The sequence below is a fragment of the Takifugu rubripes genome, chromosome 8 (assembly GCF_901000725.2).
Source record: "Takifugu rubripes chromosome 8, fTakRub1.2, whole genome shotgun sequence".
Lineage (NCBI taxonomy): Eukaryota > Metazoa > Chordata > Actinopteri > Tetraodontiformes > Tetraodontidae > Takifugu > Takifugu rubripes.
The window spans coordinates 767,587-782,638 of NC_042292.1; the positions used below are offsets into that span (position 1 = coordinate 767,587).

Below are 15,052 nucleotides of genomic sequence, written 5' to 3' on the forward strand. Positions count from 1 at the left end.
GAGGCACTATAATATAATTCATGACATTCTGACGTCACACTATGCACCACTATATCGTAACTCCTTTCTATCAAATCTCTTAATGTAACCTACATTGTATAGACCTCTTCTGAGAAAATAATAAAAACTTTTTTTTGGTTTATTTATATTTAACATTTTTAACATATTTAACATTCTTACTGAAAAAATGTGTACTGTAGAATTTCAACAAAATCTCATTTTGTGTTGAGAAAGTGATGAATGCAGACTTAAGTAGAAAACATTTGTAACATTTTCATTTTAAAAATAAACATGCTTGGTTTCCCCCCTATTTAACATAAATAAAATATTTATTTCTATACATTTCCAGGTGTTTTATCTTCTCACTTGGGAGAAATATTCAAAATGCTGAAAATGTAGTAACAGGACAATAATAATCCAACAAAACATATATATTTTTTAAATTAACGGACAACCATAGCTTGAATTTCCTGGGACTGAAGAAAACTTCCTTTTACAGTCTTTTAAAGATTTTTTTAAAGACCTCATCCGTTAATACTCTCTCTATGAGGTTGAAAAGGTTACAGTTACATACATATCACCATAGGTACATACCTTTTTTACATTAAGAATTTTTACTGATTGAAATAATTTACCACCCAGTTGAGATAAAACTGTATTTAAGGGGTTAAAAAAATATCAGCCACATATCACCTCAATAAAAAGTGTCTTCTGATAGAGTCTCAATGGTGCTTGTGATCCAAAAGTATTGTTTCTATCAATAATTTGCCATGATGGCAGCGGGTGTCCAGAAATATGCTGAGTGTATCAGATGCCAGTATGGTTACGTGGAGAACAGAGGGCCAGTGGAAGCAGCAGTGAAGACAGGGCCAGTGTAAAGTCCCGGTCCATCAACAGGGACCTGTAAGCAACAAATGTAAATATGTCAATTGAATGGCAAAAATTCAAAGTTTTCTGATAAGATAATTTCAAACTTCCTAAGCATCTTTCATCAGAAATATCACATGATGTGACTGTTGATAAAATGGGTCCAATATGAGAAGCTGTGGAACAAATTCATATTTCTTAGCTTCAGAATACAATGGTGGACAAAAGTATTAGAATCCTCTGCATGGGACATTTAAGGAGTCTGCAGAAACACTGAAAATGAGTCCAGATTTCTACCACATTGTGCAAATATGGGACAAGTTAAAAAGAAATCCACAGATCCGCTGCATGTTCAAATAAAAGCTTTGGGCTAACAACATGTTGAAGTTGTGAGGAGACACACGAGTGCTATGCACATGTGCAGCCGTCATCGCTGCAGAGGACGGACATACTAAATATTTAATTACAAGGTGAACAAAAACAGCAACCATCTGCATTTTTCATAAACATAAAGAAATTAAATCATGATGATTTAAGCAACTTTCAAATTGAAAGGCTACAAGACATCAGAAATAAATATTGCTGATGTTCCAAAGACAGCAGGGATAGTGGGCATTCTTTTAAATCAGTTCTTCTGTTACCTCTCCCAGAGCTTGCAGGGCGACCGTAGCAGCCATGGCCTTGGCGTGCTTCTTATTTGGACTCGGTGCCTGTGGTTGGTAATCCACACCATTTACTGTGACCTAGATAGATAAAAAACAAAAAGAATACAGATATTCAAGAAAAATCATCTACTCTGTCATATTTGTATTACTCTGGCCTCCAGTAATCTTCCCTGCATTATTTCCATCATGACAGGTTTATAGTCATTTTTAAAACAATAATAACCACAATGTGTTTTTTTGTGTTTAATAAAAAAACATAAACAAATCTTTACGATTTTCCAAAGGGAAACAAAAGACTGAGGTTGTGTAATTTTAAAAATGTTTGTATGAGACATGTTTCCACAATATCAACAATAAAAAAAGAAACCTTATGTCCTTGAGGGTGAGAACTCCATTACCCATAATCCTCAAAAATGACCCATATCTCTATGTGACACAGTGTAATCTTTGTATTTAAAAGTGTTACAAATAGGTTACCTAAAACAAATATATAGTAAGAAAAGAAAAGGCTGAAGAAAAGAAGCTAAGTGACCTTAAAGAGGAAATTCTTGCGGTGGTCTGGACCACTATGGTGAACCATGACAAATTCTGGCTGCAATATCCGCTGTTTGTTACACAGTTCAATGAGAGCAGAAACAGGATGCTTCCCTGCACGGGAGGAAAAACATGAGAAGAGGACGCATTATTGAACAGTAATATAGTAATCGTAATATAGAGTGAATAGTAATATAGAGTGCAATTTAATGACTAGCTCATAATATTACCTCTGTCAAACAGCTCAAAGGGATTTCAGTGCTATTTTAAATGGATCTGAGATGACTGTTGAAACCCTAATGCTGCATCCTACTTTTTTGATGTACAGAATATTGTTTTGCAACATGACAGTGTCAGCGGACTATAAAACTCCATTTTTCCATGGTACATAATGTGCATGCTGTATGTTACCCATTAGATCCTTGGTTACGACCAGTCCCCCTGTTTGCTTTTGCGCCTTTTCTCCCTCAGCAACTAATCCTAAAACACAAAAAATCAAATAAATAAATCCTAATCAGCTGCAGTAGCATATGCATCATTTAGCCAACAATGATTGTAATAAAGTATCCTATTTCAGTTATTATTTTAAAGACATCACATTTTAGAGCAGAAATAAATATTAAAATATTATACAACAGGTGAGCCGAATTTTTCTCCTCATGAGATGCGTCTAAACAACCACAAGAGAGAGTTATTGGTTCGGGGTTCTTGCTTCACACCTTTGCGATCCACTTTGAAGTCAATAATGATGGGCTCCACAGTACCCTCGCGGTTCCTCCCCAGGCCCTCCCCTGTCCTCCAGCCCATTTTTCTCATGAGGAGCTCCCCCACACCTCCAGACACTGGAGCTGCCCTGAGAAATTGATCCTAACCAAAACACAAACACAATGGGACAGAGTCAGAAGGAGGTTTTTTCCAAACTATTAACATTTTATCATATAGTTGTGTTCTCCAAGCAATTTACTGTTTACATCACGTCTATTGTGATTTTCTTGTCTCCATTATAATCTGACTGTAAGGTCAATGGATATCCACAACACTCTATAACCAAAAGAACATACTTTGTGGTTGTTTTGTAGTCAAAAGATGTGGTTTTATTGTCACATGTATCAGCTCAACGTTAGGAGCTGGCCTCTAAACCCTTGAGGTAACCTTTTACCTTCTTCAGCCATGCTTGTGGTCCACTGTTGGAAAGTTCTTCCGAGCTGAGGACCTGAGCACCAGTTGATCCAGTGAACAGACCAGGAACAGTGTTGGACTGAGCCCACGCATCCACCTATCACACAAACCCATTGCATTAGCACAACAGACAATCTATTTGAAGACAGCGCATATAAACTACCCAAGAAAAAGTCCGTAGATACTACCACAATCTATATAGGTGTGTCAGGCTTTACCCTTGTTGCATCATATCTTTTTTCACAATGAGAGGTTACGAAACTCAGCCCTAGTAAGAGCTTCAGATTAAATAATCAGTTTCATTTCACATGGCTTTTTTGTATTTTCAGCAAGATGCTTGGTGGACGAAGCACAATTAGTCATCTAGATCACAGAACAGGCACGTTAATAGATCAACATTCTTCCACATTTCAGCTTTAAAAATGAGGTTGGAGGTGGCGGCAACTTTTAGTAAAAGTTTAAATTATGGCAAAAAGCCAAAATAGTTCATAAATGCTATCTAGTATTTCACGATGTATGATGATTAAAATAATCTACTCATAATCATCATACAGAGTGGAAGTTGAAATCATTGAAGCTATGAACTGTGACAGACGAGGTAACAAAGTTGTGTACTGACCTGCTCTTGTGCACGGCTCAGCATGCAGATGGCATGGACATCGTAAGGGTTCTCAGCCAATAACCGCTGAGCTTTTATTCTCTCAGTGACAGCCTGAGAGATATCTACCGGCTGCAGATTAACAAACTTTGTGTCAGTTTACATTTAAACTGTTTTTGCATTCACATACAAATTACAAATCCCAAACTCCATCGTAGGAAACATCACATACATAGTAAACATCCAGATAAATAGATTTTAGAGTCCCAAGAGTAAATAACAATTATAAATCCTATCTAGGATTATACTATTATGCTTTAATAATAGCACATAAAGACATACAGATATAATTATGAATAGGAGACTGTTGTTTTCACCTGCAGTATGGGATCTGGAAAGACACTGTCAGCGTCGGCCACACAGACTGGCTTTATTTCAACAACCTCAGCTACAGCTGCTGTCATGGTTTCATTTGTTGATGTACTGGTGGACACCGTAGCAAAAGAAGCTTGGAACTTTCGGGGATCGGCCCCATCTTTGTCTGATGTTTTCTCAACAGGAACCCATTCTCCATACGGATCGAGAACTTCACCCTCCTAGGAATCAGAACAAATTTACTGTCACAGAATGGAAGTGGAAATTAAGTAATGTTAGCACTTTTACGGCAAATGAGCAACGTGCAATGATATTTCTGATTACAGGACACTGGAACCAATCTGTTTGTGAGTCAAACATTCATTTTCCAATGACTCTGGAAACTAATCGTGTCAATTAGTGTCGAGAGAAGACCTTCTACGATCAATGTCTGACCTTATATCAAAAAGGAAGAAATTATGTCTATAGTCTTTACATAGCAAATATTCAAGTGTAAACAGCTAAGTGTGGGGGTTTCAAAATCAACATGAGATTATTTATTTCTGGAAATAATGGGAATATCTAAATGGATATATATATCATTTGTCATCACATTCCCACAGGAATGAGGAGAAAACTTGCTGAACTTTCGGAACTGTGAATTGTCTCATTATAAAATGTAATGACCAGACAGTCCTAGCTTATTAGTACTTATCCACCATCAACATTAGTTGAGTATGGATGCAATTAAAATGAGGATATTAAGATTTTACCTAAGTCAACAACATGTCTACCGCATATCTGACCTTCTTACGATGTTGGGATCCTGAGGACACGGGGAATTCCTTGGCAATGCCAGCATCACTTCTTCCAGTGGGACGAACTGTAGTGTTCTAAGAAAAATAAATGGAATGTGCTTTTCAGCAAGAAGTCTAAATTCTTACACCTTATTTAAATACTGGTGCAAAACTGTGCTTGAAAACACAGCAAGGGTAAATACATAACACATGTATTAATAGACAAAAGCAGTGTTAAATGCATAGAAGTATAATCCATGTGTAGTAACAAAGCTGAATAAAACAGAAATATGTAATTATTATGATCTTTTTCTGTATGGTTTTACATTGATACTGAAGCTGATGGCTTTTGGTTCCCGAAGAGCTGATCCTCCAAAGGGGTTTCCATTATCCTCCTCATCGGATACATGAGGCAACGCCACTGGCAGTTCTCCCTTACTGTCTACAATCATCTTGCATTTCTACATAAACACAGACACATAAACATACAACAGAAATGTCTTTATCCCATCCTGAAACAATTAACATCTCATTTTTAAGGATCTTTTTTGTAGTCAATTTAAAATGTGCAACATATGGTTAAAAAAATCCAACTACTATTATTTATGTAATCTTACATCGGTAAACTCCTTGATGCTGATGCTGTTTGCCTGTTTGGCTACCATCCTTTTGGCCTCCTCCAGAGAAGACACAATTGGTTGGGATATGGCAGGTGGTGGCTTGTTGGTGATGGAGGGCAGTGGGAGCAGTGTCGACAGAGGGCCCATATTAGATAAGGCTGCTGTCATGGTGGCTATGAAATGAGAGAGATCCAAACAGGAGCCCATTAGGTAGCAGGTAATTATCTGGGCTAGGTAGAGTTAATGGAGATCAAGACTCAGTCTTTGTTAGGATAAAGTGATCAACACGTTGTTGTGGAGGTGTTTGCTGTGTTTTTATAGGTGCACACTACAGGTTCATTGGTTGATTTTGGTTTTCACTGTCAGGTGCTACACAAATGATACAATACACAAAAGGGAGGATTTTTTTTGTTGTTGCTCGTGAGAAGCAGTTTTTAAAATAAAAATAAAATTCAAATAGTACCTGCAGTCATACTCGCCATGGCAGCATTCATGGCCATGCTCGGCAAAGCAAAGGGAAGTGCCGATGTCCTCAGGCTAGCAGGGATGGGCATACCTGCTTTGGCACACATGGCAGCAGCATTTGCCTTGGCTATTTCCAACAACTGCTCCTTGTCTGAGAAAATAAAATTCATTAAATCTTGAATGAGTTGAGTTATTATTATGATAATTGTAATAGTTATTACAGTTGTTCATTGTATATATGTATATATATATATATGTATATATATATAGTTTTCTCAGTTATTGTGATGTAGATTAGTGCTGAATAATAAAATGCCAATTGTGAACATCGATACTCCAAAGAGCTCATATGTGACAGATTTTCAGGCTGTCTAAAGAACTTTGGAGAAACATATTATGGCTGGTTTTGTGTTACTGTACTCTGAATACAATGTAAAACAGATTTAGTGCCATACTGTTTTACAATTCTATGATGCAGTAAATACCGGTAATTCAAATGACATGATTGAATTATTTTCTGACCTAGTTCACTGATGCGTTGAGGGCTCTTGCTCAAGGTAGAGTGTTTCCGGGTTGGGGATCTATTTTTGCGGAGGACGAGTATAGGGGAGTGACTAGGCTCTCGTTTCCAACGGTCTCTCTGGCTGTATGCTGCCCTCCTCCGACTCCGTGACACTGATCGTGAGTGTGAGCGTGAGCGCGAGCACGAGCGCGAGCGAGACCTCCTTGATCTCCATCCACGTGACCTTAAAGATAACAAGACAAATGCCAGAACAGGAGCAATCATTAAATCATATCTGCAAAAGTGTTGATACTCCCCCAAATCAAGTTTTAATTAATTCCCTTTCTCTATACTTTTTAAATAGATAGACATAAAGTAAAATACTTTTTTATGTTTTCCAAAGGGTTTATCTGAGGCTTAGAGTCAAAAAAAAGGCACAACAGGTTACTCTACCTCGATCTGGACCTCCTCTTCTTTGAGCTGGTCCTGGATCTTGATCTTCTTTTGTGCTTCCGACTCGATGAGCGGGATCGTTTGTGTCTCTTTGATGGCTCAGATTGTTTTTTCCTTTGTGGAGACTTTGAGGGTTTCCTTTTCTTGACTGGGGATGATCTTACAACACTGGCTAAGGAACTGAGGTATTCTGCACTGCTCTGTGGCAAGTTGGTGTGTTCAGTCTTGGTTAGTATGGACTGGTCCAGCACCGACTCAAAAGTATCAAAAGATGCATCTTTAAATGACAAAAAAGAAAATTTTGACACAATATAGATTTGATTCTGAGTAAAAGATAGTTACACATATAATGTCTCTAAACAACAACACAAAGAAATGTCTGACCCTTCAGCAATAACCTGGTGAGGCATCATTCATATAAGCATGTTCTTGAAAAGTAAACTCCATAAGGTTGGTTGTTTTTAATGAATGAAATGTACAAATTAATTTATTTAACAAGACTCCAGGTACTCTAACATTCTAAGACTCGGCTCCAATTAGCTTTACTCAACAATATTAACTCAAGGATTCACATATTTGCCTTACTAGCATTAAGATATCTTATGGTTGTTCAAACATGAACATATAAAAATCAAAAATGTTTGCGTTATAATTTTAGGTATATTATGTTAGTTGATACCTTCCATTTAAACTCAATGACAGTGTTATTAGGTTGCCTTTTTTGCCCTTTTGCCTTCAGAACTGCATTAATACTTTGTGGCATAATATCACCAGTGTGTTGAAACATTCCTTTAGAGATTTGCGTCCATGTCGTATTGGCTTTGTGACATTTTTCTGCTGGAAGCAGCCATCAGAAGATGGTCCACTGGGGTCATAAAGGGATGGAAGTGGTCAGCATCAATACTCAGGTAGGCTGCAGAGCTTAGACCATGCTCGGTTGGTACTAAGGGGCCCAAAGTGGGCCGAGAAAGTCTCCCCCACACCTTTATACCAGCAGCAGCCTGAACCGTTGATACAAGGCAGGATGGATCCATGCTGGCAGCTTGTTTATGCCAAATTCTGCCTCAATCATCTGAATGTTACAAGAATACACAGACCAGGTAATATTTTTACAGTCTTCTATTGTCCAGTTTGGTGAGTCTGTGCCAATTGTAGCTTCATTTTCCTGTTCTTTGCTGACAACAGCGGAAGCCAGAGTGGTCTTCTGATGCTGTAGCCCATCTTCTTCAAGGTTTCACGTGTTCTGTGTTCAGAGAGGCTATTCTGCATGGCTTGGTTATAACAATCTGAGTAACTGCTGCCTTTCTATCATCTCCAACCAGTCTGGCCATTCTCCTCTGACCTCTCACATCAACAAGGGCTTTTCATCAAAGCTCACTGGATATTTTCCCTTTTTGGGACCATTCTCTGTAACCCCTAGAGAGGTTGGTGTGGAAATCCCAGTAGACCAGCAGTTTCTGAAATACTCAGAAAAACAACTGTGCCTCATTCAAAGTCATTTAAATCCCCTTTCTTCACCATTCTGATGCTCTGTTGAAACATCAGCAAGTCTTGACCACATCTACATGCCTAAATGCATTGAGTTAAAGCCATTTAATTGGCTGATGATCTATTTGTGTTAAGCAATTGAAACAGCGCAATTAATAAAATGGCCAGTGAGTGTAGATGAGGTTTATACATTTAATGTCAATTAATGCATAAAACATGAAATTACAAAAGGCTTGCATGCCTTTGTGAAGCATTGATGTTTGAATGTTATTATCATAGGATCATTACAATTGATCAATTAAAGAATTCCCAAAGAAACATAGAAACATTGCTGAACGTGTCTGGCCTATTTCCAGATTTAAAATAAATCCTATTGTTCTGTATTTTTGTACACTGCCCACCCATCCACTGATCCTATTTAAAAGCACCTTGCACTTGATTTTTAAGACAGCACTAAAATGGTTATAAATGTTTTTTTCCTCACACACACTGTACAAGTACAGCTAGCTATATACTGTATAGTGTAAGTACAAAATCAATGAAAACGCCCTACTGTGTTTTGATGTCATTCCCTCTTCCTTTGTCTCCGGCGGTTTTTCACCCTGCAGTTCTGTGTCTGATGCTGTCTGGTTCTCAGCTCTGAGAGGAGGACTGGAGATCGATTCACATGGCTGGAGATTTCTGGATATATCTCGATTCTTCTTTGAGGAGTCATCCAAGACTTTCATTGCCTCAGAGGAACTTCAGATAGACAGATCATGGAGATATTAGAGATAAGACTTGTGCCAAGTCGGTGGGTGAGATGTGAGTGAATAACAGAACAACGGTATTCCCAACTCCCTTGGGTTAATATGGACTGTGTGAGCTGGTGCCTGAAAAACATCACTAAAGCAAGGCTGTCAGAGGCCGGCTGCTTAAAAAGGTAAGTGCAGCTGCATCTACACAAAATCACCAAAACACTACATTAGGAGACTTTATGCAAACGAAAGAATGTGCAATACTACTGCAATCACAACTGTTTGGAGTAATTACACAAACATGAAATGGAGTGGTATTCAAGAAATCAGGACTGTTGGTCTGCATACCTGCATTCTATTCCTGCAGGATGTGACCTTGATAGGGAGCAACTCCTGGACCTGAAATGGTGTTGGCTACACCTCACTGAAGTGTTTCTCCTCTCTGAGGTGGAATGTGAAGGCAATTGGGAATGTGGAGGTGAAATGTTGCTTTCTTCATCTCTTCTTGCTTTATTGGAGCTGTCCTGTTCAGAAAAAAATTAATAGAAATTGTTGGTTTTAGAAGAGTTTTTCCTGTCTGCCACCTTTAAATTTTATCCCACAGGATCATTAAGACAACAGTAACATGCATACTTTACAGGCTCCCATTAATTCAAATCAATCAGAGAAAACTTATATGTGATATCAAACAGTTTGACCTTGTTTTTGTATGAGTTCACCTGTTTTGGGATGATGTCAGGCAACTCCACTACCAGCCTTGGTGATAATCTCTGACCTAATTTACTGTCTCTCTGTGTTGATGCACATTCTGTGTCAGAATCTGAAGAATCTTCAGCTTTTCTTCTCCTCTTTTTCTTTTTCCTTTTTCCTGATGTGTGGTACTTGTCAGATTTGAACTTCTTTTCGCTATCATCACCTGGAAAAAACAAAGTGTAGCAATGTTGGGGCAATTCTACAAATTATGCGCATCAACAGTTCTGTCAAGAGAAATACTCTGATTTCAACAGGAAATAAATGAAATAATGTTTCCATTAAATGACACATTGTACTGTATTAAGAAAACTAAAAACATACCTTGTTCTGTATCTCTTTCTGTTGATGTTCCTCTTCTATGAATCAAAGATAAAACCTGAGTTAGGCACAGTTAAAAAGCAGACATTAATAGTACTATATATTGATAGTATGTGTTACTGAATGTTTAAAGGCGTCTATGCAAAACATAAAGAGCACAATATGGTCTCTTCAAATATGCAGACTGACTCAGTGGAATAACACAGCACCCTGCAGGTGCACTTACAGTAGGAACAGAGGAATTCAAAGCATTTGGTGTACGGCCTCATTTTTAGACAGGTGAAGGCCTCATGTGTTACTGCTCTGCTCTCTGAATTGTAAATCCCTTAGGAAAATCAAAATTACTTTTCTTTTACTTTCAAAGTTACTAGCAACTGAGGACTGATGTCTGACCTTCCTGCTTTAAGTATCACTGAAGTGTAATTCATCCATAGTTTTGATAGACATAGCATTAGTTATTTTGCGATAAACAGGCATGAAATGAAGATTATTACTTTATCAATAGAAATGGCCCAGTTATTTTCCTGTGCACTCTAACCAAGCTAAATCTGATTCCACTTATATGTGACTTCCTTAAGATTAAAATAGGTAGAAAGCAAAATCAAATACATTTTAAAATAAACTCTTGCAATCAAGAGATTAATTCCATGACCAAGTACATCAACATTGTTTATAAACCCAGAGGTGATCACTTTTTCTGTCTATAAAAGAAAAACTGACAGGCAGTAAAACCCAGTTAAAGCAGTCTTTTCTTCATGTTGGTATTATGTGTTGTACTAAACAAATATGTGTTGTAGCAAATTTTCTTCCTAAAAAATAGGGATAAAAAATCTAAAGACTATTAAAATATTATAAGACTACTTCAAATAATAATGCTTGCACTGTATTAGTTAATCACAGCAGTGTTTGTTATGCATATTGTGGGTGGGAAAGGAAGTGTGTTACTCAAAAAGAAATAGTGTTCTTTCTCATGAAACCTTTACAAATGCTTAACTGATATAGTTTGGTAGTAAAAAGATGCTCGACTTCCACCATTGTGATTTAGCCACTGACTACCACTGTATTGTATACAATTGCAGAAAACACTCAAGGTAAACGGAGGTAATTACGGTATGTAAAACTGCAACATTAATCATTTACTTGAGCTCATACCTCCTACATACCTATACCCTGTACCCTAAGTACAGGGTATAAGCTTTGTTTTTATCAGGAAAATACTGCAGACAGATGTTAAATATGTTCTATAATATGTTAATAAAAATGTGTAACTTATTCAAGGTTTACCTTAACCGATGTTGGGTTCCTCTCTCACAACCTGAACTTATTTCCTTCTCTCTATCTTGGTTTCTCTTCTTCTTCTTCTTCTTCTTCTTACTTTTATGTTTTTTGTGCTTCTTGTGTTTCTTCTGTGAACTAGTGGTTACATCTTCTTGTTTTCCCCTCTCTGAAGCAGGTTCCACAACTCCAGGTGTTTCACTTTCAACACACAAATAAAACCACTTCCTATTATATAATTGCAAAATGAATTTTATGTCATGAAAAAGGTAATATATTTCCCAATTAAAGGCTGACCCCACCATGATACACATGTAACTCTTAACAGGGCTAATTGCTGCATGATTGTTCGTGTCTACGTTTCCTTCTTACACTTAACACAAAAATAATTTACGCAGCGCCGACGATAACAGTCAATATATGGTCTAATCAACCGATAGCCTACAACCTAAATTCTACGATTAAATGTTATAACTGATGTAAATCTAAACACATTTGTCTATTCACCTCGCGTAAGGAAATACGATGAAACAGATCTCCATCAAAACATTCTCAGTATGTGCAAATGCGACACTATCATCTGTTTACTACAGTTGAAAAACATTAATAACCAAAACTATTTGCATCCTGAAGCATAGAACCGCATAATTGCATAGCTAACATTATCTTTTATGATGCATTGGTTAACAAGAACGAAAACTAGGTACAACAACTATCGGATTTTGCATCGTATTCTCGACCTCAATAAGCGTAATTCACTTTCAGTAGTAGGAATACCAAACAAAGGAGTGACATACGTTTTGTCGTCATTTTGGACTTCAATTTCTCTGATTTTATTCAATATAAATTCTTGGAAAATTTGGTCAATGTTGGCTGCCATTTTGAATGTACAGCTCTTGTAGGTCCGTGTAGAAACTGATAGTCGACAACTTTGGTTCCTCTTTGAGAAAAGCGTGTAAAAAAAAAATCTAAAGACTACTTAAAATATTATGAGACTACTTCAAATAATAATGCTTGCACTGTATTAGTTAATCACAGCAGTGTCTGTTATGCATATTGTGGGTGGGACTATATATATATATATATATATATACTGTATGTGTGTGTGTGTGTGTGTGTGTGTGTGTGTGTATATGTATATGTATATGTATATGTATATATGAAAAGAGGCTCAAGACACACCTTCTTAATCAGGCCTTTAATTGATTTTCCTTTGTGAGGCACTTTGTGCTACCTAGTGTATGAAAAGTGCCATATAAATAAAGATTGAATTGAATTGAATTGAATTGAATTGAATTGAATCGAATTGAATATGTATATGTATATATGTGTATATATGTAGATATGCGCGACTGGATAGGCCAGTGGTTTACGCCGCTGACTTTGGTGCGGAAGGTTGTCGGTTCGAATCCAGGCGAGCCCTTAGGCAAGGCTCCTTACGCATGTATGTAGCGGCACACCAACCTGTGCACTGCCTGGATTGATTACAAGAAAGCCTATGACTCAATGCCGCACACGTGGATATTAAAGCTGTATAACATCAACAATATAAAAAAATCTCTTCCTCGCCCTCCTGGGTGCCTCCTTCCTTCAGACTTGGGTCCTCTACCAGAGGCCTGGGAGTCTGAGAGTTCTGCGCAGGATCTTAGCTGTTCCTACGCTAGGCGGCTCCACAGCAGCTAGCTTCTCCTGAGCGGCATAACCTGCACTGAATATGAACTGGAGGTGAATATGAACTGGAGGTCCCATGGTCCAGATCCAGACTGACAAGATGGTGGTCGCCAACCAGCCTGACATAGTGGTGGTGAATAAACACCGGAAGATATATGTAGCAACACCGGTGATATATGTAGCAATCCCGAGTGATAGCAACATCAGGAAGAAGGAACACGAGAAGCTGGAGAAGTACCAAGGGCTGATGGAGAGGATGTGGGGGATGAAGGCAACAGTGGTCCCAGTGGTGATCGGGACACTAGGGGCAGTAACAGGCACCTGAGAAGATGGCTCCAACAGATACCAGGAACCACACCAGAGATCTGTCCAGAAGAGCGCAGTCCTAGGAACAGCTAAGATCCTGCGCAGAACCCTCAGACTCCCAGGCCTCTGGTAGAGGACCCGAGTCTGAAGGAAGGAGGCACCGCCCAGGAGGGCGAGGAAGAGATTTTTTTATATTGTTGATGTTATACAGCTTTAGGCACTCTAGTATCCATGTGTGCGGCATTGAGTCATAGGCTTTCTTGTAATCAATCCAGGCAGTGCACAGGTTGGTGTGCCACATCCTACAGTCCTGGGCGATTGCCCTGTCGACCAGTAGCTGGTGCTTGGCATCCTGTGGGACTTCCAGATCCAGCGGCCATTTGCTCCTTATGGCTATTCATGCTCTTCACTACCGTTGGATTCGAACCGACAACGAAGCGATGACATGCGGCTAAACATCTCATCGCTGGCCAGATTGGGGAGGGGACCAGAGAATGCTACGGAGTCCGACATCGTTTTTGCGTAGTTGCACACTGACTCTATGTTAATTTTGGTGACCTCTGACTGACGAAGCCGGGTGTCGTTGGCTCCGACGTGAATAATAACTTTACCAAATTTACGTTTATGTCTCGCCAGCAGCCGTAAGTTTGCTTCTATGTCGCCCACTCTGGCCCCCGGAATGCACTTGACTATGGTCGCTGAAGTCGGCTTCACGTAGCGCAAAACAGAGTCGCCAATTACCAGGGTCGGTTTCTCAGCGGGTGGGGAAAAACGATTAGCCACGGGAAGCGGTTGGTGGTGCACCGTGGGCCTTTGTTTTGGGCTCCGCTTCCTGCGAACCATCACCCAGCCGCCCTGGCTAGCCGGCTGCTGCCGGGGGACCGCTAGCTGAAGCTACGCTAGGCGGCTCCACAGCAGCTAGCTTCTCCTGTCTACTCCAGCAACTCCAGCTAACTCCAAGCTGCGGAACCGCGTCTCAAGCTCGCTAAGTCTCGCCTCCAACATTTCACATGCTGAACAGACAAAGACACCGGGTGAAACAGACGGTGAGGCCATGCTAATGCTAATAGTCGGCGAAGCCCTGTATTTGTTTAATATGGGTTGTTTCTCACTGTTGTTATCAGGTGACTAGAATGTCCCAAGTGTTTAAATTTTAAGTAAAGTGAATACAACACACCAAGTGTTCAATATTAAGTAAAGTGAATACAACACCCCGTGCACAGTGCAACCAACGAACGATTGAGAAGACAGGAAGTGACGCAATACGTTACCAGCAGGGAACAAAGGTGAGCGAGAGGGGAATGCATGGGGGTGCATAGTTTGCATGGGGAAGCAAACTAGCAAATCTACCCTGGAGAGAGACTATTCAAATTTCCTTTTTGCTGGTCTCATCCATCCATTCTTTACACATGCTTTTTCTTTGTGGAGAAGAAAGACAAACCTCTGTATCTGGGCATGGATTATCGGGTC

The 15,052-nt window shown here is 39.1% G+C and overlaps 1 protein-coding gene across 1 annotated transcript; it reads right to left on the minus strand.

Moving 5' to 3' along the window:
* Positions 1-308: 308 nt before the first annotated feature.
* sonb (SON DNA and RNA binding protein b) lies at positions 309-12,521 on the minus strand. The gene is made up of 20 exons (XM_011605986.2): positions 12,403-12,521; positions 11,615-11,806; positions 10,334-10,368; positions 9,979-10,175; positions 9,608-9,783; positions 9,076-9,263; positions 7,035-7,311; positions 6,602-6,825; positions 6,078-6,230; positions 5,612-5,787; positions 5,321-5,455; positions 5,004-5,090; positions 4,221-4,439; positions 3,865-3,975; positions 3,226-3,342; positions 2,786-2,933; positions 2,478-2,546; positions 2,065-2,180; positions 1,509-1,610; positions 309-901 (listed from the first exon to the last, which is right to left on the minus strand). The coding sequence occupies exons 1-20, from the start codon at positions 12,483-12,485 to the stop codon at positions 824-826; spliced, it is 2,883 nt and encodes a 960-aa protein (XP_011604288.2). The 5' UTR covers positions 12,486-12,521; the 3' UTR covers positions 309-823.
* Positions 12,522-15,052: the final 2,531 nt, after the last annotated feature.

What these genes read in the sequence shown, in the direction of transcription:
- sonb (XM_011605986.2), bottom strand. Translation starts at nt 12,485, where the DNA reads ATGGCAGCCAACATTGACCAAATTTTCCAAGAATTTATATTGAATAAA. An exon ending in CATGGCGAGTATGACTGCAG is followed by an intron (nt 5,788 to 6,077) that starts GTACTATTTGAA and finishes CTCATTTCATAG; the next exon opens with CCACCATGACAGCAGCCTTA. An exon ending in TTCCAGATCCCATACTGCAG is followed by an intron (nt 3,976 to 4,220) that starts GTGAAAACAACA and finishes GTTAATCTGCAG; the next exon opens with CCGGTAGATATCTCTCAGGC.